Here is a 23885-nt window from a genome sequence, read left to right on the forward strand (position 1 = left end):
GATTGTTCTTAATTTCAGTGTTTAGAATAAAGCAGTTTTAGTTTCCTAAAGTGAATTGGTAATAACTGCATTGAATAGGCACGTGATTGCACAGGAGTCTGTCCGTGGCAAATATTCAAATACACTATTATCCTAACAATTTTACGTCTTCCCAGTACATCCAATTAATATGTTTCTTCATAGTCATTACAAAATATATGAATTCAATTATCATTACAATCCATGTACAGTCCTCGTGGCTTTGGACATTTAAGCTAGTCATTGCTAAATCTATTGAAACTTCTCCCATTTCAAACACACTGTGAAATCTCTGGACATGTCAGGTATGTTTACCATTTGATCCTACTTTTTAATGTTTTTTGAATTACACTGATACAACAGGTTCAGGGCTGTCTTCCTCTGCATTCTCTACCAGTTTTTCGGTGTCAACCACACCAGTTTGTGACTTCTCCTTGCTGAAGAACAGCGGGTTGTTAAAGGTGTTTAAGTTGACAGGGATGGATAGTCGATGAACAAACTTCTTATAGAGGAGGAAGGCAATCACTGCCCCTGTGGCAATCCCAATAATGCTCACCACAACTGCCACAGCTATGTGGCCATGTGGAAGGGGATCAGCTGTTTGCGAAGATTGAAATAGAAGATGATGATGAGCCAAAATAATTGAATCACACTTTTGAGTACAATTGTAAAGTGAAAGGTGTGTTACTTACGATTTGGTGGTGTTGTTGGTGTGGTTGGTGCCAGTACTAGAGAGAAAAAGAGGAGATTTGACTTTTGAACACCAAAATCTGACACAATATCAGCCTAGCAGTGACCAAAACTGATGGACTGAAACCAGATTCAAGGTTGTCCATAACAAATGCATGTTTTCCTGTGAAATGGGTTATTATAGAAGACAACCACAGTTTATCAACTTTTATAACTTTGTGACACTATATAATGGGAAGACCAAACTCTTTTTAGTGCACAACTATAAGGACAATGCATACTCACATATTCTGCTCACCTACAAAATCACACTATTTCTACAAGTTGGGAGGGCACAAGATGGGGCGAGCAATTACATGATTACATATGTTAACGTTTGTTGTTGTCAGATGGAACAGTGAAGTCAGTGTCTGGCACATTTCCAGTAGCTAATAACCCAAACAGAACGCTGTGGTCGGTCAGTCACTATTATTGCATTATTTGAGTCTGATCTTGGCATTATAAAAAAAAATCAATACAATGCACACCAAAGAGTCCAAATAGGAAAACATATTTTACCTTGGGGTGTTTTGCAGATGTATGGTCTTCTAAACTTCTGATTGCTTGTCTTCCATGTCCCGTCTGAAGTACTAATCTCTCCGTGGCTGCCATCATCAGGTTGATCTTCATCCCAATAAGTGTAGTCCATGATTGTTTTGTCTAACCACAACCACTCCCCTAGAGACACATTTTTATAATACTTTGTTTATACCAGGTGCTTTTTCTGTCTCAATACTTTACATGAAACAATAACCAAACGTTGTGAACAGCTTATGAGAAAGAAGAATTTTTAAATGTATCATTTTAAAACTGTTTGATGGATGTATACATTTACCTTTGTGAGTTTTAAACAGGCCAATCCAGAACGAGCTGTGGCTGTCTTTAAATATGTGTGCGTTGCTTTGAATGAAGTCTTGCTCAAAGGGATGTTCAATACTGGCTAGTGATCCACCTTTACAAAATAAAAGAGTAGTCGTTACTGAGAGCTACATCCATTGTAGTCTCATACATATCTTAGACTATCCACAAAAATGACTTACCATGTATTAAACAGCTGGCAGATGCATCTCCCCACTCTTTTGTTTCTGAGAAAAATATGTAACAGTATCCGTGAAATGGTAACCAGTTGTTCTTCCCGTCTGTGTTTAATGCATCTGAGTCTTCAGGGCAAATGCCTGTGAAAACACTTGGCTCTGTTGGTGGCACATCTGTAATTGAGAGGGACAATAATGACACTGGAGTCTACTAATTAAATATTTTCACACTCTCAAATCCAGTGAATCCAAAAATCCCTGTATGAATGTCACATAACTCAAACACATGGTAAACACGTACAATCCATTTATTTTATAATATTAGTGTCTTTATGATTTAAATATTTAAATTATACTCCAAACGGTTAAGCACGGGAGGTATTCTGACATTTACAGGTTGATCATTTAATGTTGAAACAAGTTGGCATTTAGGATGAGTTGTACATTCATTAATTCAAATAAACATTAGTTATTGTACCTGTAGACTTCAAGCAAACACTGTTCATGATTTGCTTGCAGTCAGTGGTCTTCCATTTTCCATCCACATCCACGTAGACACAAGGTCTGTCCCTGCTTGGTTCATTTTTGCCCCAGTGAGAAAATTTCAGGAACCAGCCATCAATATATCTGAAATACCCATTGGTCTGAAAGCAAAGAATTGCCTTACACTTTTGTACAGCCATTTATGGTCCCTAAAGAGTGATTCCTGATGTATTTGGTGATCCCCTGACTTACATTTTGTAGCCACTATGAGGTTGACATTTGTGATTTTGAGTAAACTGTGTAATGTTTTTCTTACGTAATTTCATGTTGACCTCAGAACAAATTGCAATAGCTTTGGTGATCCTTTAACTTTTGGTTATAACCCAATGCCTGGCAATTAAGCAGCCATGAGCCACACCTGTCTTTTGGACAGAGGTTTGTGGTAATAAGCACAATCCCTTTGCTTTGCCTTTTGCTTTTTTTTTTAAAGGCTTTCAGCACTGTACCTGATTTTTGTTCAGTCCAATCCACAGAGGAGCTTTAAGATTCAAAGCCAGCAGCTCAACATACGCCTGTGACCAATTGTTTCGCAGGCTAACCAGTCTGGCACCATCATCTTCACAATGCTTTTTGGCTGCATCCCAGCTCATATTTTGAGTCACAACCTTTACAGAGTCATTTAATATTTTGACATAGTCACTGGAAGTCGTTGGTTCAGGGGAGTCTGGGAAAGAAGGATCTGTTGAAGGTGAGAAATAAGATGGAATGAAATTTAGTTTTTCATTAAGATCATACCATAGTTGTAAAGATGCTTTTCCTCCCTAAACTTGCAATAACAGATTTTTTTAATTTGTGGACAGCGGATATATGTTGTGAAGACAGCATCCCATTTAAGTTGATATGGCATACTTGTTAACCATAGTTAATAGTTTATCCAGGGAAGCTGGAGTTTCAATAAATAGTTATCGGTAGGTTTATTGCAACCTTGTCTCTTTTTTCCGTGATTTAATTCATATTAATCATAAAACATTTTAGCTATGGCTGCTTTAAGAAACATACAAGAAAAACTCTTAACAAAATATTCCAATATTTGAGTACTAAAGTAAAGCTAGAAAATGAACTCACCAACACTTTTAAGACATACAAATCCATTGGTGTCATTGCAAGACTTTCCAATCCATTTCCCAATACCAACGGAAGAATTGGTTGTGATCACAGCACATTTTTCCTGGTTAAGCACACATTGTGATTAGTTAAGAGAAGAGAAAACTGTGTCAGGATACAATTTAAAGGGGCATTACAATATTTTTGTATTTACAAAAATGCAGCAAATAAAACATGCACTAGTTAAAATCTAAGTTCCAATCATGGGAAATTGATATGACAGAAATGATTTGCTTCCCCTTTATTTATAATTTAAGAACATTTCTTTCACATACTGTAGCCACAGGTCAATCTTTCAACATATATATTAAATACAGAGTTATTTGAGCAACTTAGTACAGTTGTCTAAGTGTGGGGGCTGCTCTGCTTTAGAAAGCCATTGGGTCTTTGTTCTTAACTTTAAGGGAAAATATTCCACCCTTTTTGTGTACTAGTCTAGTGCATTACCAGTGAAGCATGCCTGTTCAGAAGAGGCTAAATGCTTGGCCTACAGTATGGTATTGCTGCTAGCTGCTTTCTCACATGGGCTCATCCAAGCAACTTCACACTCAGCTAAATATAAAATATGTAATAAGTACTAAGTATTATTATCCATTAAAATTATTCATCAATATATTAAAGGCAAAAGCTGTAAGTAAAAATAAGTAGCAGACATTGTGATGGTAATGCTTTTCTTTCACTCTTTAATAAAAATAGTGTTTTTACTATGATAAATAATAGATATACTTCAGAAAAGTTTTTTGAGTACGTCTTCTACCACTATCAATCATTTCAAATTAAATATGAAAAGTAATGCAGGACATCTTTTAGGGGGCCCAAGTCCCAACTACGACGGTCTGCAGGAAATTGGCCAAATAACACAATCAGTTGTGTGCTTTGTCGTAACCATTGCGCTTATAAAGTAGAGCATCGATTATTGTTTTTATGAAGTATTTAGCTGCCGTTAAGGCTGTTGATGTTATGATTAAGTATCAAGTAGTTCCTCAGGGGAATACAGTGATACTTATTGGGGAATAAACAAAACAGTGCGGCTAAATAACTGTCACACTAGTGATGCACACTGCTTAGATTCTGCATCCACCAGACTATAGGCACACACGAGTTGAATCAAGGGAAGTGAACAATGTAAGTGTAGTCCAGTTTTAATGTAAATTATTGCGCATTCCATGATATCACTTAGGTGTATCTATTTAACAAATGTATATTAAGAATCTGTGTGATTTTAAGATAATCATTATCAATTTTAGTATTACCAGCTTCCATGTCACCAGCATCCATTTAACATTATTAAAATGGATCCATACAGCTTCCAGTTAGCAGCAAAAGTTAACTGCAGTCAATAAGATGCAGGCGACATGTTGGACTGTCGGTACAACACTAACACTGTATACCCCCCCCTGCCGCAAGAATTGCTGTTCTCTTGAGTTCAACTATATTCATATTAAATTATTATCACATTACCAATATCTAATACATTTGACACTGCACGTTATTTGGTCCTGGGCAACACACCAGCAATGTTTTAGGCAGACCAGATGATTGGTTCTAAAAGAATACAAAGGATATACCCACACACAGACACAGACTCCTTGCTTACTAGTTGGATGTCTAGTTACTTTTGATTGTAAATGTATTCAATTAAAGCAAATAATTCCTCAGTGCTTTCTATTTTGCCCAAATAGGCTACGTTCTCCTGCTCTATGAGCTTTGCTGACAGTATCTACATGGATGTATTGGTTAAAAACTTTGGACTCTTTAAAAACATCTTACCATTCGTGATATACGAAGTATTTCCATTAATCTTTGATGATTCCAGTGAACCTGCAATGTTAACCCAGATATTAATTATTTTTGTAATAAATGTATTTGTCTCAGGACTACTAAAGATTGTGTTTCAATAATTAATAATTGTAAACAGTTAGGCCTCAATTAAATTTGAACACGTTACCCAATGTTGTCGATAAAACATTTTCCGGAACCTCTAAAATGGAAAATCAGAAAATAGAGAAATAAGATGTCAAATCTTTATAAAAACACACACAATTGATCACAAGGGAACACTCGCATTATAACACTACTTTTTGTTTCTGTCCACTTACTTCCAAATCCAAGTTCACATATTGCCTTGGTTGCCCATCAGTCCAATAAAATGCTTCCCGATATGATTTGCGTAAACCAATCCAAAGGTCTGTAGTAGGTGTGTCAGCCATTTGAGTTATCAAAAACACTGAAAATGTAACAAAATGACTTTAAGATCAAATATTTTCATGAAAGATTAACTCCTGTAGATGAACCTCAAATTGCTGTACTTCAGGATGTGCACTGTTCTGTTTTTGACATGTAGGTCTATTACAAAGAGGACAACAACAGAATGTAGTGCCTGGGCCCTCACACATCACTATCAATAGTATAGAGCTGGTTAAAACCACTCTATTTTGGTGAACAGCACCTCAAGAGGCTGCTAGCTTTAGATTTGTTGTACATCGTAAAGACATGAGACATGAGACACTTCTTAAAATGAGACAACTTCTTAAAATGTTAATCTACAGAGTGCCGCAGTCCTAAAACCCAGAAGTAAACTCCTTCCGGTTCCCTCGACAAAAAAGGAAAATAGCTCGAAATAAGGTCTGTGGTTGAGACAAATTGAAGAGACAGTTCACGTTTTGTTCAGCCGGATAATATCCACATGTCTAGCCTACTTTTATAATTTTCGAAGCATAAATCTAGTCGCCAGAAGCAAAATGCTCACGTTATGCTATAAACGAACTACAGCAGCTGCTGCTTCAACGTCACGCCAACTTAAGATCCATATTCAAAAATACAGATTCAAAGTTGTACAAGTTGAAGCGTTTGTTTGCAAGAGGCAGGTACTTGCTTTCAAGCAGAACAGGGGCACACAAACTTAGCGAAAGTGTTTTACGTGTTCGGTGTAATGACGTACAATGGCCTCGACAACTTCTGTAGTCTTATTCAGCCACTTGTTAACAACCATCGTTTTTCAGACACGTAAACTCACCAGCGGGGTCACTGCTGATGGATATAATGTTGTAGAACAAAACGTGATCTGTCTCTTCAATTTGTGTCAAATACAGACCTTATTTCAAGCTATTTTCCAAAATCCTATGGAGAAATTGCATTGCTTTTTTGTCGAGGGAACCGGAAGGTAAAATGCTAACTTACTTCCGGGTTTTAGGACGCGTCACTGTGGCACTCTATACAAAGTTTTGTAATAGGGTGATTACATAACCTCCTGCCTCACAACCATCACAAATGTCCAATGTAATCTTGGCATACATGTATGTATGCTGTATCTTTGTCACCTGCCATCTCATGCAATAAATTATCCTGACCATTAACACAAAATAACACAAACATTATTTAAAAGACCGGCGGCTATATTACCAGGGGAAAAAAAAGTGAAGACAAACCTTCCACGTGTCTTGAGGATATAGAGGCCAAGTTTCCACCCATAGCTTTGCATTGTTTCCTTGCCCCGTTCCATGTTTCTTTTTGGTCTTTAATGATGCTGTAACACTAGAGGTAAGGAATAATAAGATCATTTCCCCCAATTAAAATACACTTAATACTGGCACTCAAACAGTGTCATATGTTGCACATTGATTCCAATTGTACATGAGAAAACAGCTCAATCTCGAAAGAGCACCAGATAAAAATGTATAACCTTTTATATATTTAAAAAAAAAACAATGCTGTCCATCAAAGGCTATTCTCAATGCAAGCACTGAGAGGTAAATTCTGTTCTACTTGACGTGTATTCCAGAGCATTCAACACAACACGTTTAAAGTTATTTCTGACCTTATGGTTAAGTTGTTTCCAGTGGGGTGGGCAGCCACCTTTAGGGGCAACTGTGGGGGCCACCGTTGTGTTGGCAGGTGGTGAGCCACTGCGTTTACAAATGGAGCCGTACTCAAACCCGCAATTATAATTATGCCAGAACCCTGTGAACCAATCCGAGACATGAAAATGTGAGCAAAATACAATGTGCTTTTTCAAAATAAAATAAAAGTCAATCATTTAGACATTTTCAAAAATGAAACCTAAATGTAAGTGCTATTAATGGTCAGGCTCTTTAGTGCGATCAATTTGAGTAATTTCCCTTCTGCTATGTATAACAGTTTTTTTTTATCAGTAATGGTACAGTTTGCCATTCCTACGCTAGATTCTAAATACCTACTTAAGAACAAGGAATTATTCTAGTCCCAATTGGCTTGCAAAAAAACATGAATCAGGTGCCAAAACTTCCCCTCTAGATGGACATGTGTCTGCCAATAGATTGTAGCCCACCTGTTGACAAAGTAGCTTCTCAACTAATTCTTGCTCTATTAAACTGCACTTGCTGTTATGACCATGACGTGTTGCTGAATAATCCAAGACTGAAATCTTAAGGATTACAATTTCAATGCTTGAATTTCCTATTTGCATAACGTCAGTTAAGGTGAATCTATCAGTTCACTCACCAGTTGAATAACCCATGGTGGCGTAGTTCTCATCATGATACTTGAAATCAGGCTGACCTTCATTCCAACTTTGAAACAAAACTGGAGAACTATCCATCCACCTTTAAGTAACATAAACAAACCGAATGTTGTCAAAAACAAATACATTTTCAGTGATGTCCCAGGGTGGTCAATGTAAATGTTTACAATGTGTAAAGGTTTTAATTTGTTAATGCAATCTATTATGGTCATTCACATTTAAACACACATCAAATTATTAGGAAATAAATCATAGTAATTGTATTTGAATATTTATTTTGATTAAAACATTTTATTTACTAATTAGCAAAAAACAGTTTACATACATGCACCAAAATAAGATTATGATTTTAAATGGTTCAATAAATAATGAGCAACTTAGTCCTGCTAAACCTGCTAGGTCTAAAATGAAAGCCAAATTCAACAATAAGTCACAAAAATGCTATCAATTTAGATAATATATCCTTTGTGTTTGTATTAATTACACCTTTGTAAACAAGTAATTATTCTTGGAACTCCCAAGAGTCATATTACAATTTTCTTTATTATTGGTATTTCATCCATACTCACTCATATGTTCCATCAAGGTCAACATCCAGGCCTATCCAGTGAGAACTTTCACTTTTGGACATCTACACACAGACCGAGGCACAGGTTAATTACCAGTAGAACCTAAATTTCAGTTAAATGTAAATGCCGTAGTTGTTGTACTTAAATTGATAATCTCTTAGTTAAATGTAGTCGAGATGTCACTGCTTACCTGATTCCACAAAAATACCCTTTCAGCTTCGCTGTCGATTGTTACTAAGTCCCCATGCCTCTGTTGGCAGAAGCGACGAGCTTTTTCCATGGCCATCTTCTTGTTGTTAATATAATATTGAGTTCCATTCCATTCTAGCCACCCATCTGAGGTCTTTTTGTAGTCTGAAAACATGTCAGAAAGATAGAAATGTGTCTCTAATATAACTATAATATTTTTAGTTGGTTGCTTTTGTGTATGAAGTCTGATGGCAGTTTAGATTTAAAGGTAATGCAGCACCTGCCACATGGTAACTTCAACAATATTTCTTTAGAATAGATAATAATTCTGATGACTTTTACAAGAGCAAATAAACTCATTTTCATGTGTTGATATTTGGGTGATTAAGACACTAGTTTCTATAAACCAATGATCGCACATTGCAACTAGATGTAAAATAAAAATTGGGATGCCAAAAAAGAAAAAATTGAGCTATACAATTTTAATATCATTTATGCAATCTGAGTTAAAGGTGTATCTCATCATTCATGCAAAAAAATCTGCCAAATGTATGAGTTAATATTTGTATCAAGTACTACAACGGTTACATTGTACCACTGTCAATTGAAAAAAAGCAAATGTACACAGTGTTTTAGTGAAACTAACCATTATAGAATATAAATTCAATTTTGTGTGCTGTTTATTTTAAGAGAGCAAAGGACAATTGACTGATTATATCTATATTAAAAAGCAGCATGAAGCAAAACATGGATTTTAATTTAAATTGTACTTCAATAATCATATTTCCATATATATCACATACATATGCACCCACTTACCAGGGATGACAGGGTCTGGAGGCGGCTTTGGAGTTGCTCCTGTTAGGGCATGGATAAACAAAATATATTTTTAGTATAAAAGTGATAGTGAGAACTTCTGGTTTGATAAATTGCATTTTCCTCAACACATTTAATGAAGACTTTGCTGAAAAACAACTACTTTCAACAAATGTCTCAAAAGAACACACTTTTTCTTTATAACCAATGTGACCAAATGACCATGCATTACCTGTACGGATCTGACACAGCCATTGATTATTCTTCTCACAGTTCACATCACTCCAAGACCCAGACCTAAGATATGTTCTGAATTCAGCACAAGATTCCACATTGTTTTTATTGTTTGGCTCTCCATCCTGCCAGTGTAGGAAGTTCACCTGAAAACAGAAATAAACAATTGACAATGACAAAAGGATTTATTTTTAATTTAATTGAGTTGAATGAACTAAATATGATACACTCAGCCATTGTAGAAGAAGAAGACGTTTAACTCACTGGAGACCCATCGCTCCATACATAGCCCGTGACTGGGTCTGGAGCACTAAGTCCAATCCAGACTGTTCCAGAGACTCTGTATAATGGACGGACTCATATTAATGATTTAAATATGCAACCTGTTAAATGTTTCAGCAACACACTTTTTTTGTTATCTTATGATGCTGACCAAATGCTCTCCTAAACACTATTTGTATCACTTTGAATCCAGTGTTGTACTTTTCATATTATTACAGCTATGATTGAATGAGACCAGGTCATACTGTACCTTTTCACAAAGGTTAGCTCAAGACCGCTGTGGATGCTGAGCAGGTCTTCTCCGATAGTCCTGCAATAATCTCTTGCATCATACCAGGTCCTTTTGCTTTCTGATGGCTCTGGAAACAACTTCAAACAAGGCAGGAAGTTCAACTGTCAACTGATGTCTAATGGTCTTGTAGTTTGTGTCAATTTCTCTGCTTTTTTTTTGCTTTTCACTGCAATGCAATTTATTGTCAACATCAGCACTGGAATTACTGGAGGAAGTAAGGGCCACATTTGGTATTGTGAGTAATTTTCGTTAATTACATGTTGAGGGATTCAAGATTAATCGCATGTTAACAACGTTGACAGTCCTAATTTGAATCATTTGCCTACTTGTAAATAAGAGAAAAAGTCATTACGTTTTAAAATATCATGCATTCCTTTGTGAATCAGATGCAATGCAATGCAGGTGCACTTGTTTCACTTATTTTAAGTTGTGTTGGATTCTACCTTATAGCAAAAGTGTCTGGCTCCGAATGGAGTCCAGCCGTCGGCACACTTGAGAGGGGCTTGAGTGGGTGGTGCAGGGGTTAAAACAGCCCCCTCTGCCAGATGTTTACAGATGTATTTCTCCTTATTGGTGCAGGGCAGCACATCCCAGAGGCCAGCAAAAACCCCTGTCGTCATTGCAACACACCCCTGTTGGTGACCTTGAATTGTTGAGGAAGAAATGGTCAAATGTCAGTTTTGAATCAATTTTCATCTTACAGATGGATTTCAAAATATCACCATACCTGGCATTTCAGCATTCCAGTGAGTAAACCTCACTGAGTTGGCATTGGTCCACACAAATTGATCGATGTCATTCTGGTTTGAGAGGCCCAGCCAGAAGTATTTCTCTGGTCTCAACCCAACCAAGCTGACGAGGAAGGCATTATCCACTCTGGAAACATTTACACATTTAGCAGGAATTCTCATGAACATGTACAGAAACAAACATTGTTGTTTGGGTATTTTTACCCATTTGAAACATCAGCCAAGTAGGAATCTGATGTCTTGCAGTAATTGTTGGCTTCATCAAATGTCTTTGTCTCTGTTCCTACAAAGTAGCAGTAGGAGCCGTGTCTTTTCCAAGCCTGGGACGTAGTGGAAAAGAAGTGGGAAGATGTGTTGTCTTAAAAAAATACATTTCCAGAGAACACAAGGCAAAAAAAACATGACCGCAATATGTCTTCAGGGATTTGACATGGTTGCTTATTCATTGAGTATTTCAAACTTTGATTCCTGGCTTTCACTTTCCAATATGTTTTCTCTCTTGGAACAAAAAGTAACTATAGGTTACTTACGTAACCCCAGTTCTCAGAGTAACATGAAGTGAGATGTCTCACTATGGGATGCGCCTCATCGCGGAGCAAACAGAAGCATCAATCTCATTACGCCAATCCTGATTGGCTGGTGATCTTGACGTCAGCGTCAGGGAATTCACCCCCTATAAGTAGCTTGCGCCACGACGCATGCGTCATTCAAAATAAGCACCTCTTCTCGCTTCACCATAGCAAGGAGGGCCGTCTGGTGAGACATCTCACTTCATGTTACTCTGAGAACTGGGGTTACGTAAGTAACCTATAGTTCTCATTCATAACACTCCGTTCGATGTCTCACTATGGGAAATTGTAGCTCCCGTATTGTCAGACGAGCTTATCTCGAAAATCACCAAACCAACCAGAACTTAACAGGTGCCCAGCACTGCTTGAGTCACACTGGGAGCAGAACGTCCAGCCTGTTAAGAGGCGGACAAAAGTGAGCGGCGAGGACCAGCTCGCCGCTGCACCAATGTCTTGGATGGGAGACATCCTGGACAGAGCCCAGGATGCAGCCAGAACCTGAGTCGAAAGAGCTCGCGGACCCGAGGGTGCCTGCGAACTCTGACTCGTATGAGCCCCAAAGCAATTGCTTCCACAAACCAGTGGGAGAGCCGTTACTTAGTAACAGGCTTGCCCTTATAAGGGTTAGCCCAGGACACAAGGGGTTGGTCATTATGACGAAGCACCCTTGATCTGTCCCTGTACGTGCGTAAAGTACGGGCTGGACACGGCAAATCCGGCCGCTGTTCCCCGGAGGAATACAGTGGCGGGGAGGATGCCTCAATGTCAAATGTGGTACCTGAACCAACCGCCTTAAGATAAAGATAGGGTTGGGCTTCAACCACACTCTGTTTGCCCTGGGGCGAACTGAGTGCATGAAGACTGTACAGATAGCGCATGAGTGCCACTGGCTCGCTTGGCAGCTGCCAGGGTCAGCTTCATGTCACACTGTATTCAGATTGTACCACTCACAGGCCAGGCCCATAGAGCCAAGCGCTCTGGGTGTGGGTGAAAGATTGCCCCCCCCGCTTGGGACAGTATGTCCCTGCGCAGTGGGAGCTGCCATGGCTGCCCGCACAGCAGCTGATATAGCTCCGCTAGCCAGTACATAGCTGGCCAGTGCGGAGCTATCAGGATAAATGTGTGGCGTTGCTCTCTCACTCTGGCCAGAGTTGGGGGTATCAGAGCCAGGGGTGGGAACGCGCACAGAAGGCCCGGGGGCCAATCGTGCGCGAGTGCATCCACGCCTAACGGTGCATTTAGATCGCGCATCGAAAAGAACAGCTGACACTGAGCGTTGTCTTTCGATGCGAACAGATCCACGGCTCTGCCGTAACGCACCCACAGCTGGCTCACAATCCTTGGATGTAGAGTCCAGTCTGCATAAACTGGTATACCTCTGGACAGTAGATCTGCCCCGAGGTTCATCACTCCCGGTACGTGCGTCGCTCTCAGAGAGAGGAGACGTCTACCGCTCCATAGGATCAGTTTGCGCGCCAGTGTGTGTAACTGGAGAGAACGCAAACCCCCTTGGCGGTTAATAAACGATATTGTGGTCGTATTGTCGGTCCTCACGAGTAAGTGATGTCCCCTGAGGAAAGGCAGAAAGCGTTTTAGGGTGAGAAACACCGCTAAAAGCTCCAGGTAATTTATGTGCGCCCGCTGGAGGTCTCTGCTCCAGAGACCCCTCACCGGGCGACCTTCATAAATACCTCCCCAACCTGTCAGACATGCGTCCGTGGTGACCACTTTCCGTGAAAGGACAGCACCCATAGGCACACCTCGTACTAGAAAAGTCGGGTGCAGCCAGTGGCGCAGTGCCATTACGCATTTCACAGTAACCATCACTCTCGTTTAGTTTTAGGGCGGCCACCCAGCGCTGAAACTCCCTCATGTGTAAGCGTCCCAGTCGTACGACCAGGATGGCTGACGCCATGAGCCCCAGCAATCGCAGGCATGATCTGAAGAGAACATGTTTGCGCAGCTGGAAAAGAGCGAGACAAGCTCTGAAAGCTTTCACTCTTTCCACTGACAAGCGAGCTGAAAAGGGCACCGAGTTCAGGCCTAAACCCAGGAAGAGTATAGTCTGCGCGGGGCACAACATGCTCTTCTCTGTGTTTATTATGAAACCCAGGTTGAGCAGGTGCTTTACGAGGACATTTGTCTGCGTAACAGCCTCCTGCTCCGACTGTGCGAGAAGCAGCCAGTCGTCCAGGTAGGTCGCCAGGCGAATACCCTGTTGTCTTAACGGGGCTATCGCGGCTTCCGTACATCGTACAAACACCCTTGGACTGAGAGACAGACCGAAGGGGAGTACTCTGTATTCATAACAGATCCCCTGAAATGCGAATCTCAGATATTTCCTGTGTGGGTAATATACTGGGATGTACGCATCTTTCAGGTCGACTGATGTAAACCAGTCGTCTTGTCGCACGAGGCGCAGCAGAGATGTGTGAGTGAGCATTCTGAATTTATATCTTTTTAGATATTTGTTCAGAGCCCTCAAATCAAGTATTGGCCGAATTCCGTTCCCTCCCCGTTTGGGAACGAGGAAGTACTTGGAATAGAAGCCGCCCTGACTCTGCTCGGCGGGTACAATAGATATTGCCCTCTTTTCTAGGAGTGAGAGAATCTCTCTCTCCAGAATATGGGCTGACTCTCCTCAGGCCTGCAAATGCAGAATGCCCGAGAAGCGAAGGGGGGGTGACGGTGACTTGGAGTCTGTAGCTCCGTGTAACTGTCTTGAGAAACCCAAGCAGATGTCATGAGCATCTCCCGCTGTATGCTCCTTAGAGCCAGCTGAGATGTCACGTCTCTTCCCCTCTGAGTCTCTATTTGTTGTGTTATGGGGCCCTCCAGTGTCTGAGCACTGTGGTGCCCCATTTCGACAATCCCCACCGACACAGCGCATGCGCGTGGCGGTGGTGCCCTTACGGCTCCAGCCGGCACTGCGCATGCGCGTGACGGTGGTGCCTTCACAACCCCAGCCGGCACTGCGCATGCGCGTGACGGTGGTGCCTTTACAGCTCCAGCCGGCACTGCGCATGCACGTGACGGTGGTGCCTTTACAGCTCCAGCCGGCACTGCGCATGCGCGTGACGGTGGTGCCTTCACGACCCCAGCCGGCACTGCGCATGCGCGTAACGGTGGTGCCTTTACAGCTCCAGCCGGCACTGCGCATGTGCGTGACGGTGGTGCCTTCACGACCCCAGCCGGCACTGTACATGTGCGTGACGGTGGTGCCTTCACGACCCCAGCCGGCACTGCGCATGCGCGTGACGGTGGTACCTTTACAGGTCCAGCCGGCACTGCGCATGCGCGTGACGGTGGTACCTTTACAGGTCCAGCCGGCACTGCGCATGCGCGTGACGGTGGTGCCTTCACAGACCCGTCAATTGTCCGCCCTTTGAGAGAGGCCGTAGCTGCTCTCAGAAGGGGAACAGTTGACGGACTGTTTATTGTTTTTATTGTTTTTCTTTTCATTTTTTCGAGCTGCGCCCTTGGCTCGAAGCCTGGATGCGTCAGCGGAAAATGTTTTATGTTTTATGACGCCCTGACTCTGCTCGGCGGGTACAATAGATATAGCCCTCTTTTCTAGGAGTGAGAGAATCTCTCTCTCCAGAATATGGGCTGACTCTCCTCGGGCCTGCGAATGCAGAATGCCCGAGAAGCGAGGGGGGGTGACGGTGACTTGGAGTCTGTAGCTCCGTGTAACTGTCTTGAGAAACCCAAGCAGATGTCGTGAGCATCTCCCGCTGTATGCTCCTTAGAACCAGCTGAGATGTCACGTCTCTTCCCCTCTGAGTCTCTATTTGTTGTGTTATGGGGCCCTCCAGTGTCTGAGCACTGTGGTGCCCCATTTCGACAATCCCCACCGACACAGCGCATGCGCGTGGCGGTGGTGCCCTTACGGCTCCAGCCGGCACTGCGCATTCGCGTGACGGTGGTGCCTTCACAACCCCAGCCGGCACTGCGCATGCGCGTGACGGTGGTGCCTTTACAGCTCCAGCCGGCACTGCGCATACACGTGACGGTGGTGCCTTTACAGCTCCAGCCGGCACTGCGCATGCGCGTGACGGTGGTGCCTTCACGACCCCAGCCGGCACTGCGCATGCGCGTAACGGTGGTGCCTTTACAGCTCCAGCCGGCACTGCGCATGTGCGTGACGGTGGTGCCTTCACGACCCCAGCCGGCACTGTACATGCGCGTGACGGTGGTGCCTTTACAGCTCCAGCCGGCACTGCGCATGTGCGTGACGGTGGTGCCTTCACGACCCCAGCCGGCACTGCGCATGCGCGTGACGGTGGTACCTTTACAGGTCCAGCCGGCACTGCGCATGCGCGTGACGGTGGTGCCTTCACAGACCCGTCAATTATCCGCCCTTTGAGAGAGGCCGTAGCTGCTCTCAGAAGGGGAACAGTTGACGGACTGTTTATTGTTTTTATTGTTTTTCTTTTCATTTTTTCGAGCTGCACCCTTGGCTCGAAGCCTGGATGCGTCAGCGGAAAATGTTTTATGACAGAAAAATCAATAAGTGTGTGACATGTGTTTATGCGGACTTGAGGATGGTGTTGAGGCATCTCTCGAGGCGGCGGGAACACATTTAGAGCTGGGGAACCGTAGACTTCCAGCTCTGTCACAGAGGGGAGAAGGAGGGGCTGTCACGCCGCTCGCTTCTTCTTCCTCGACTGCTGGCCGAAATTGTGGGTTGGCTGCGCCTGGGCTGCAGCCGGAACCGGAGATTTTCTAGGCCAGCTCGCCCTCGTCCCCTGCCTGGGCTGGGGACTCGGGCGGACTGCGACCTCTGCGTTTTCGGTATTTTTAACCGAGCAGGGTTCGGAGCAGCTTGGACGAAGGGCTGCCGCTGCGAAGGCAGCGGCTGGGCCCTTCGAGGGAGGCAGAGGGAGGCAGAGGTGGAGGGCCTCGTCCAAATCCCCTCGGGAACGATGGGCATGTCAAGCACATCCTCCTTTTCCCGGTCTGTGAGGTTGGTGAGGTTGAGCCATCTAGCTCTTTCCTGCACCACCATGATCCCCATTGTTTTGCCCGTGGCCTGGACGGCGCAGCGTTGGACACGGAGACAAATGTCTGTGACCGCGGCCAACTCATCCAGAACGGCCGGTCCAGGATTACTCAACATATCCTCACAGAGCTCCGCTTGGTATGCGGTTAGCAGTGAGGAAAACGTTCAGAGCCCTGGCGGACAACGCTGCGGCTCTGTAGTCATGGTCGACTGGAAACGGTCCAGCTTCGCTGGCAGCGTGGGGTTCCTGCTTGGTGACGGGCCCATCCTCGGTAGGAGGTGGGCTGCCACCAGCAGTTCCATCAGCGGTATGCGGAGCAGGCCGAGCCTCTGCGGGCGAGACCCTGGTGAGGCGTGGGGCTCCGTTCCCGCGTCTCTTGCCGCCACCGGGTCCCGGCCTGACACGGCGTGGGATCCCGGTTCCGCAGCTGCCGCTGTTAGTGAGCCCCAGACCGACACAGTGAGGGGCTCAGTCTCTGCGGCGGACGCCCCCGTGTCTTGATTGCCAAACGGCGAATCAGTGGACATGAGGGAGTCCTGTTCCAACAAGCTAGCTTGGTGTGCTAGCCGTCGGTGGAGGCTCTTTCGGGTGAAACGGGCACAATGCCCGCACGAGCCGGTGTTGTCGATAGCCTCCTGGGCGTGTTCCAGCCCGAGGCAGGACGAGCAGACCTGGTGTGAGTCTGTGCCTGCTATCTTCAACCCGCAGCCGCATGACCGAGCCTCCGAGTCCCTGACTCCTCTGGTGTGAGGGGGAGAGGCGTCCATCTTGTTTGCCTCGTGGCGTGGAGAGGACCCGCTCGTAACAGGTACGTCGTTGAGAGAAAAAGTGTTACCAACCCGTCCTTAATCCGGAGAAAAAGGGACGGTCTGGGTCCTTTGTTCTCAAAGAATATTGACTGGTGTGTCAATATACTTCTAATCCTTTTCTCCTCCGTGAGAGAGAAAAAGAAAAGCGTCCTCGCTACCGTGGTGTCGGTAGTAAGGGGAAGCTAGCTAGCAACAGGTGCGTAGCTAGCTTGAGAAAAATCAAAACCTTACCTTACTTTCCGGGGAAAGAAACGGCGAGGTCGATTTTAATACTAACTGGCGTTAGTATTACCGTCTTCTTGCGAAGCAGAAGGAGTAGCCGGCGAGCGCCCGTCGACCGAAATGGTTATATTTGGGTTCAGTCTGTGGACCGTTAAGCTTGTCCGGCTACTATAGAGATGTGCTCTGAAGCGAGAAGAGGTGTTTGAATGACGCATGCGTCGTGGCGCAAGCTACTTATAGGGGGTGAATTCCCTGACGCTGACGTCAAGATCACCAGCCAATCAGGATTGGCGTAATGAGATTGATGCTTCTGTTTGCTCCGCGATGAGGCGCATCCCATAGTGAGACATCGAACGGAGTGTTATGAATGAGAACTGTCCTATTTACTAAAATGATTCGGTTATGAACAGAGGAGTTCAGCATGCTTGCTTGCACCATCAGTATATTGTAGCCTATGTTCTTGATATACGGATGGCTGATATTGTGTACATTTTAACATGGCCTTCCAAGCAACAGTATGTGAAGCTGTGCTTGGGCCTACCAATAAGTATCATCATGTTATTTACTTTCAAATGAATATTGTCCTTTCTCAAGAAACAAAACCAAGGATCTAATTGAACTTTCTTTACTTGAATGTTGAAGTTCCGTCTTGTAGAAACAAATTGATAATCAGACAGTTTTGAGGTACAATACCGGGCGTTGTATGATACAATTCAGTGTTTAACCTTTGTACCCACTCATATACAAAAATGTTTTATATAAGAAGAAAAACAAAGGGTCACTTACAGTTTTGCAGCCTACATCCTGCTCCACTTCATCTCCAGAGGGATTTGCGGCACTCATCTTCATACAAATGTAGCCATGTTTCTCATCACACATACGGTCAGCCCAGTTCCCATTCTGAAAGATAAAGGCACACAAACATTTTTTTGTTTGCACTGCAGTGAAGTCATTTATTGCAACCTTTTCAACAGAATGTTCCTTAAGATCAGCAGTTGTGTTCGATATGCTATTATAGATTCCAGGTGCTAATATACAGGCTACGTTACACATTACTGTCAACAATAGGCTGCTGGTTGTAAAGTTTGCACAATTTGCTGGATTGTTTTAAATCAGGTTAGTTTAATGACTTCATCACCAAAACAAATAATGATACTTTTTCAAGAGGCTAGCAAGTGTAACGTATCCACATGGAGCTCCTTACTGTACCTCTCCCCTGATGAGAACACAGTCCTCTGCGTCAGAAAAGACGGCAGGTTTACCAAGCTCCCAGCTGGTGAAGGTGACAGCAGAGTGGTCAATCCAGTCAAACAGCCTCTCTGTCTTTTTATCATTCAGTCCAATCCAAAGCTCATCAGTGGATGCTGCAAACATGGAGAGAAAAAAGATGCCTTTCACTCAACTGCCTATGAAATATCATTATTGTGGAGCTCTGCTCTACTTGGTATGTGTGCAACTCCTCATTGTTATTAAGAGATGCTTATTGGCCCAGAAATCTGTGCCATTTTGGCAAGTTGTAATTCTCTAGATGGCTGAGACTGTGATGCTCATCACAAACCAGAACACAAAGCTATATGTTGGGAAACAAATTATTTGTCTTGAATCAATACCATTAGGTGGGAAGGTAATGTTAAGTTTTGTGCCAGTGAAAAGTTTTGATCTCTCAGGTGTATTGTTCTTTGCAAACTCTTATTTTTGAAGCTCACTAATTATGTATGTTCCTCACCATAGCCGAGTTGAGAGATGACAAAGCTTTGGTCCTCCACATTGCGGATGCTCACTAAGTCGCCTCCTTCTTTGCGGCACACTTGCTGAGCATCAGACCATTTTTTCTGAGCTCGGTTAAGGTGGAAACAGTGGCCATTGTAGGGAATCCAAGGTCTTGAACAAAATCCTGTCTCTGCAGCAGATCAAGAATGATAGAATGATATACATTTAACCAAAGACATTATATTAACACACAAAACGGTTGAAAGGTATTTGTTTGTTTTGTTTACCTGTAGTAGGAGGAGTCGCAGCTCTTTCACTGTAGCAGATGTACCCTAGTTTCTTTGTGCATGTTGAACTTTGCCACAAGTACTGCACAGCAGGATCAACAATTCCACAGTCGTGTCCAGGATTAGGAAGTGGATGTCCTAAAACAAGAGCATGGTTACCTCAACCTCGTCAGTTCTCACATGTGTCTTGGATCAAACAAGCTTTATTTTAAAAAAATAATTCTATCAAATGACAATATTATAAATCACAGGCTTAAAAAAATCATTGTTCAGATTATTTTTTATCAGCAGTGACATTAATCATGATAAAGTGGCACCTTTTTTATTGTTTATGGTACTAAGCTTAGATCTAAAATTCACTGGAAATGAATATGTATGTGTGACTTTATAAATATGAAAAATATTGTGCACACTAAGATGAACAGAATCAAATGCAAACAGCAAGGAAAGCGCCTCTTTAATAAATAAATGTACTGTTATCAAGTCTTTCATCTAAACTGCTCAAGAGATTAAAATACTCAGTTTAAATATTTATCCAAGCAAAAATTATGCAGTTTTACAACTGACTGGCAATCTGTTGTGTATAAAGTACAAAACTGCAGTATATACGAGATGCAGAAATCTTAGCATCATACGATTAGCACCACAAAGTATTGAGGTGGAAAAGAAAACTTACCAGAGTCCCAGTTCAGATAACGGAAAGCCCTCCCGTTAGACCAGTGCCAGCCATGCTCTGGGTTCTTGATCAGCCCGGTCCAAAGCTTGTCCCCCTGTCCCCCGCCCTCTCGCCCTAGCAGTGCTGTGAGTTATCGTGTTTTTGATTATGCAAATGTGAAAAGCACAGGAAGAAAAGATGATACTTAAAAAAATGGGTACGGCTCAAACATTAATCACAAGTCTGACTATTGTCCCAACTAGTCACAACTCCAATTAATTTCTTTGCACATCTGCATTACATAATCACTTTTAAAACTGCACAGCTCCTATACGCTAAAGTTATATATACATATACTTATATGCTAAATGTTCACTGTATTTCCTTTTTGTATATTTGTATTGCTTGTAAACATTTTTATTTGATAATAGTTTTAAAATTCTTTGTATAATATGTTTTCACTTTATTTCACTTTTTGTGTTTATATATGCATAATTGTACAGTTTATGTGTAAACATGGTTCAGATTAAATATAATTATAAAATAAATGTACTAAGGCATGTATAACAAGCAACGTTTAAGTTAGTGTTCTATGTCAAACTAATGTAAACTTTTTTATATCAAGTAGATATTGTTACATATTAAAGTTAGTGTCAGCTTACCTGTGAGGTAGGCCTGTTGGTGGGGATCGGTGATGCTCAGCAGGGAAGACGCCTGCTGCTTGCAGCTGGCTTCAGCCTGGGCCCAAGTCAGAGCTGACTGTGTGTTGAGCTGGTAATATGCTCCTGTAGTAATGTGTTTATTCCAGTGTTCTTTGGCTGCATACACAAACAGAATAGGCAAATGCTTTTCAAAATGTAAAATGGATTGCACTTAAACTGCACTTTTCCAGTCTTTAAGACCCCTCAAAGCTCTTTGACAAATACAAGTCTGCATTCACACTCAGAGGCTGCCATACAAGGTGCATCTGCTTAGGGAAACTAACATTCACACATCGTTGGGCATGCCGTTCAGAGCTATTTGGGATTAAGTATCTTGCCCAGTCAACATGTTGACAACAAGCCACCTTCAACATTTGCCACCTTTGCATTAAAAAATAGTTTATTGCAACCATTCTCTCATTATAGTAACATAAAAGAGGCATTACTTACAGTTAGTTGGGCAATACCCCCAGAGTTGATCATCATATTTAGTTTGAACCGCACACCAAAGTCGGTTTTCTGGGTTATCATCCGTAGTGCATTGAGTGTACCACTTGTCTTTATACTGGAAGGGGAACATGCAGGGCCTACCATTTGCATTTCCACCAATGGTGAAAAATTCTGAACGGATAAACAAACAAATCAAAGAAAATCTTGAGTATTTCTAATTTACGAAGATATGATGCATTGTGTACCATTTATGTTGCAAAATACTAGGATGGAATCCATTGCATATATCTGTTTTTATCTTTTTAGTTCTACGTTATTATCCCTCTAAAGATTTACAAATAATTTAAATTAGCGTGGACAAGCATTTTATAATGATTTTATACTGTACCTCTGTATGCTCTTGAACAAGCACCACTGGACGTCCCTGAAAGTGTAAGGTGGTTGTTTGGTCCGACTGTTTTAGAGAGAACTGCTGTGTTGTCTGCAGTGAGCTCAATGTAAAGCTGTTGTCCTTTGAGGGCGAGCAATGTCCCGTTCGTGCATTCCCACTTTTGGAGGTCGCTGGTTTCATCACAAACATAGAGGCTTATTTCACTTCTCACACTTTTCCCCTGGGCTCCCAGGCACTTATGTGACCATTTAACCTGAAGTCTGTCACCATTTGTCCAGCGTACATTATTGCAGTAGTATGGGTTATATTTAACCAAACAAAAACCAGTGTCTTTGTTGGTCAGTTGAAATGGTGAATCTGTAGAAAAATATGTTTTTAAGAAATAATGCATAAAATGCATAATTAATCAGCAAATACTATTTCCTCAGTCTTTCATTAGGTTTAATATAAGTTGATGTTGCACTGACAATAATACTGATCATTTTTCAAAAGAATAATCAAAAACAAACATCTCACTTTAAATCACAATTACCTCAATATTGAATTTTAACAAAAACATATGGTAAAGGGTAAAACAGTCCCACATACAGTAGTTATATTGAGCATTGTTAATGACATACCTGCTCTGAAGAAACACACAAAAAGCATAACATTTAAAGTTGGAATACCTTACCATCTAAAGCCAAACTTCGTAATGCTTGGATGAGGAGTACAAAAGCTGTACAAGTTATCTTCATTGTTAGTATTCTTTTGAGACGTCTCACACCTGAAAACCTAATCTATGCATTTCTCACAGAGGATTAAGGAGTTATGTGAATGATTGTGGAAAGAGGGGAGATTATATAGCTTTTACCTATATTGCCACATGGCATTTTTTTAATGAATAACCATCATGACTCGTTATTGTTTGTCAGCTATTTCAGACGAAAAGGAAGTGAAAAATACTGAAAATTGCACTCTTGGGTATTTCTTGGTATTTGTTACATCACTAATCTTCAGACAAACAAAACAATCTCTACCACCTTAAATCAGAATCAGAATACCTTTATCTGTCCCACATAGGGGAAATGTACATTTGTTCCAGCAGAAAAAGAGCCAAAGACACCTGTTAAGCCCTGAGCCTGTTTTTCAGGTCTCAGGCTCGAAAATGACATTCCTAGAACAAATGACCATATCTTCCCTTCTAAAAGGGTTAAATTAATAATCTTTTTTCTCAAAGTAATAATAAACCTGTGAGTTGGATGTAGAAGAGTCAGAATCAATATAGATGTTTTTATTTTAAAGAAAATTCAGATTGAACATAGTAAAAAACTGTAAATTATAGTGTCCGTCCAAAAATAATTTTTTACTTACAGTAAAAACTACCCTTGGATGATGGTAAGGTAGACTAAAAGCTTTAGGAATCCAAAGTACAACATATAATAAGTACCCTGTATCAAGATTGATGCAAAACAAGTGACATTTTACCTTTTTAGAGAGATTTAGCAAAAAAAACTCCACCTCTGAGGTGATTTGGGTGGAAATGGCCGTCTTTACCGTTTCTCTGGAACCCATTGGTCGATTTTGGTGATTGACATCTCTTTTTGACCGTTAGAGCCACAAGGGGAATTTCCCCATACACACACATGGTAAAAGAAAAAGGTGGGGGCTTTGTGCATTCAGGTTTGCATCAGAGTGAAAATATTTCTCGCTCTGACATCTGGAAACGGAAAAGCAGGTTTATTGCTTATGGATTAGGGCTGTACCCGAACATCCGAATATTCGTTCATTGGAGTACTATTCGGGTTTCAATTTCGTTATTTGGATATTCGTTTTGTTTGTTTTCCCATTTTTTTTTAGAATTTAATTTATTGAAATCTCCAATATCAACGTAAGAGCTTGTGCCTCTTCGGGGGGTGCTAACACTTAACCATAAACGTTATCGTTTACTTTCTCCGTCTTTATATGTAGATATTACTTTTCTCCGTTAATCTCCATCACGTTGTTTCCAATGCAACAACAACTTCCTGTCAACTGCGCTAACTCTCCTTC

At 42.0% G+C, this 23885-nt stretch overlaps 1 protein-coding gene across 1 annotated transcript; it reads right to left on the bottom strand.

The window, feature by feature from the left end:
- Window positions 1-32: 32 nt before the first annotated feature.
- Window positions 33-22591, bottom strand: LOC117541709 (macrophage mannose receptor 1-like). The gene is given in 31 exon segments (XM_034208845.1): window positions 33-615; window positions 711-746; window positions 1267-1425; window positions 1583-1699; window positions 1788-1955; window positions 2260-2425; window positions 2771-3003; window positions 3390-3533; window positions 4961-4973; window positions 5528-5655; window positions 6857-6962; window positions 7246-7388; window positions 7908-8008; window positions 8496-8557; window positions 8686-8849; window positions 9504-9542; window positions 9733-9880; window positions 9999-10074; window positions 10267-10385; window positions 10752-10951; window positions 11036-11184; window positions 11262-11377; window positions 18447-18560; window positions 18870-19024; window positions 19387-19560; window positions 19658-19795; window positions 20334-20456; window positions 20975-21130; window positions 21464-21634; window positions 21852-22211; window positions 22528-22591. Coding segments are annotated over 31 exon segments (4293 nt in total). The 3' UTR covers window positions 33-364.
- Window positions 22592-23885: the final 1294 nt, after the last annotated feature.

This window comes from Gymnodraco acuticeps, unplaced genomic scaffold, assembly GCF_902827175.1.
Source record: "Gymnodraco acuticeps unplaced genomic scaffold, fGymAcu1.1, whole genome shotgun sequence".
In the NCBI taxonomy this organism is placed as follows: Eukaryota; Metazoa; Chordata; class Actinopteri; order Perciformes; family Bathydraconidae; genus Gymnodraco; species Gymnodraco acuticeps.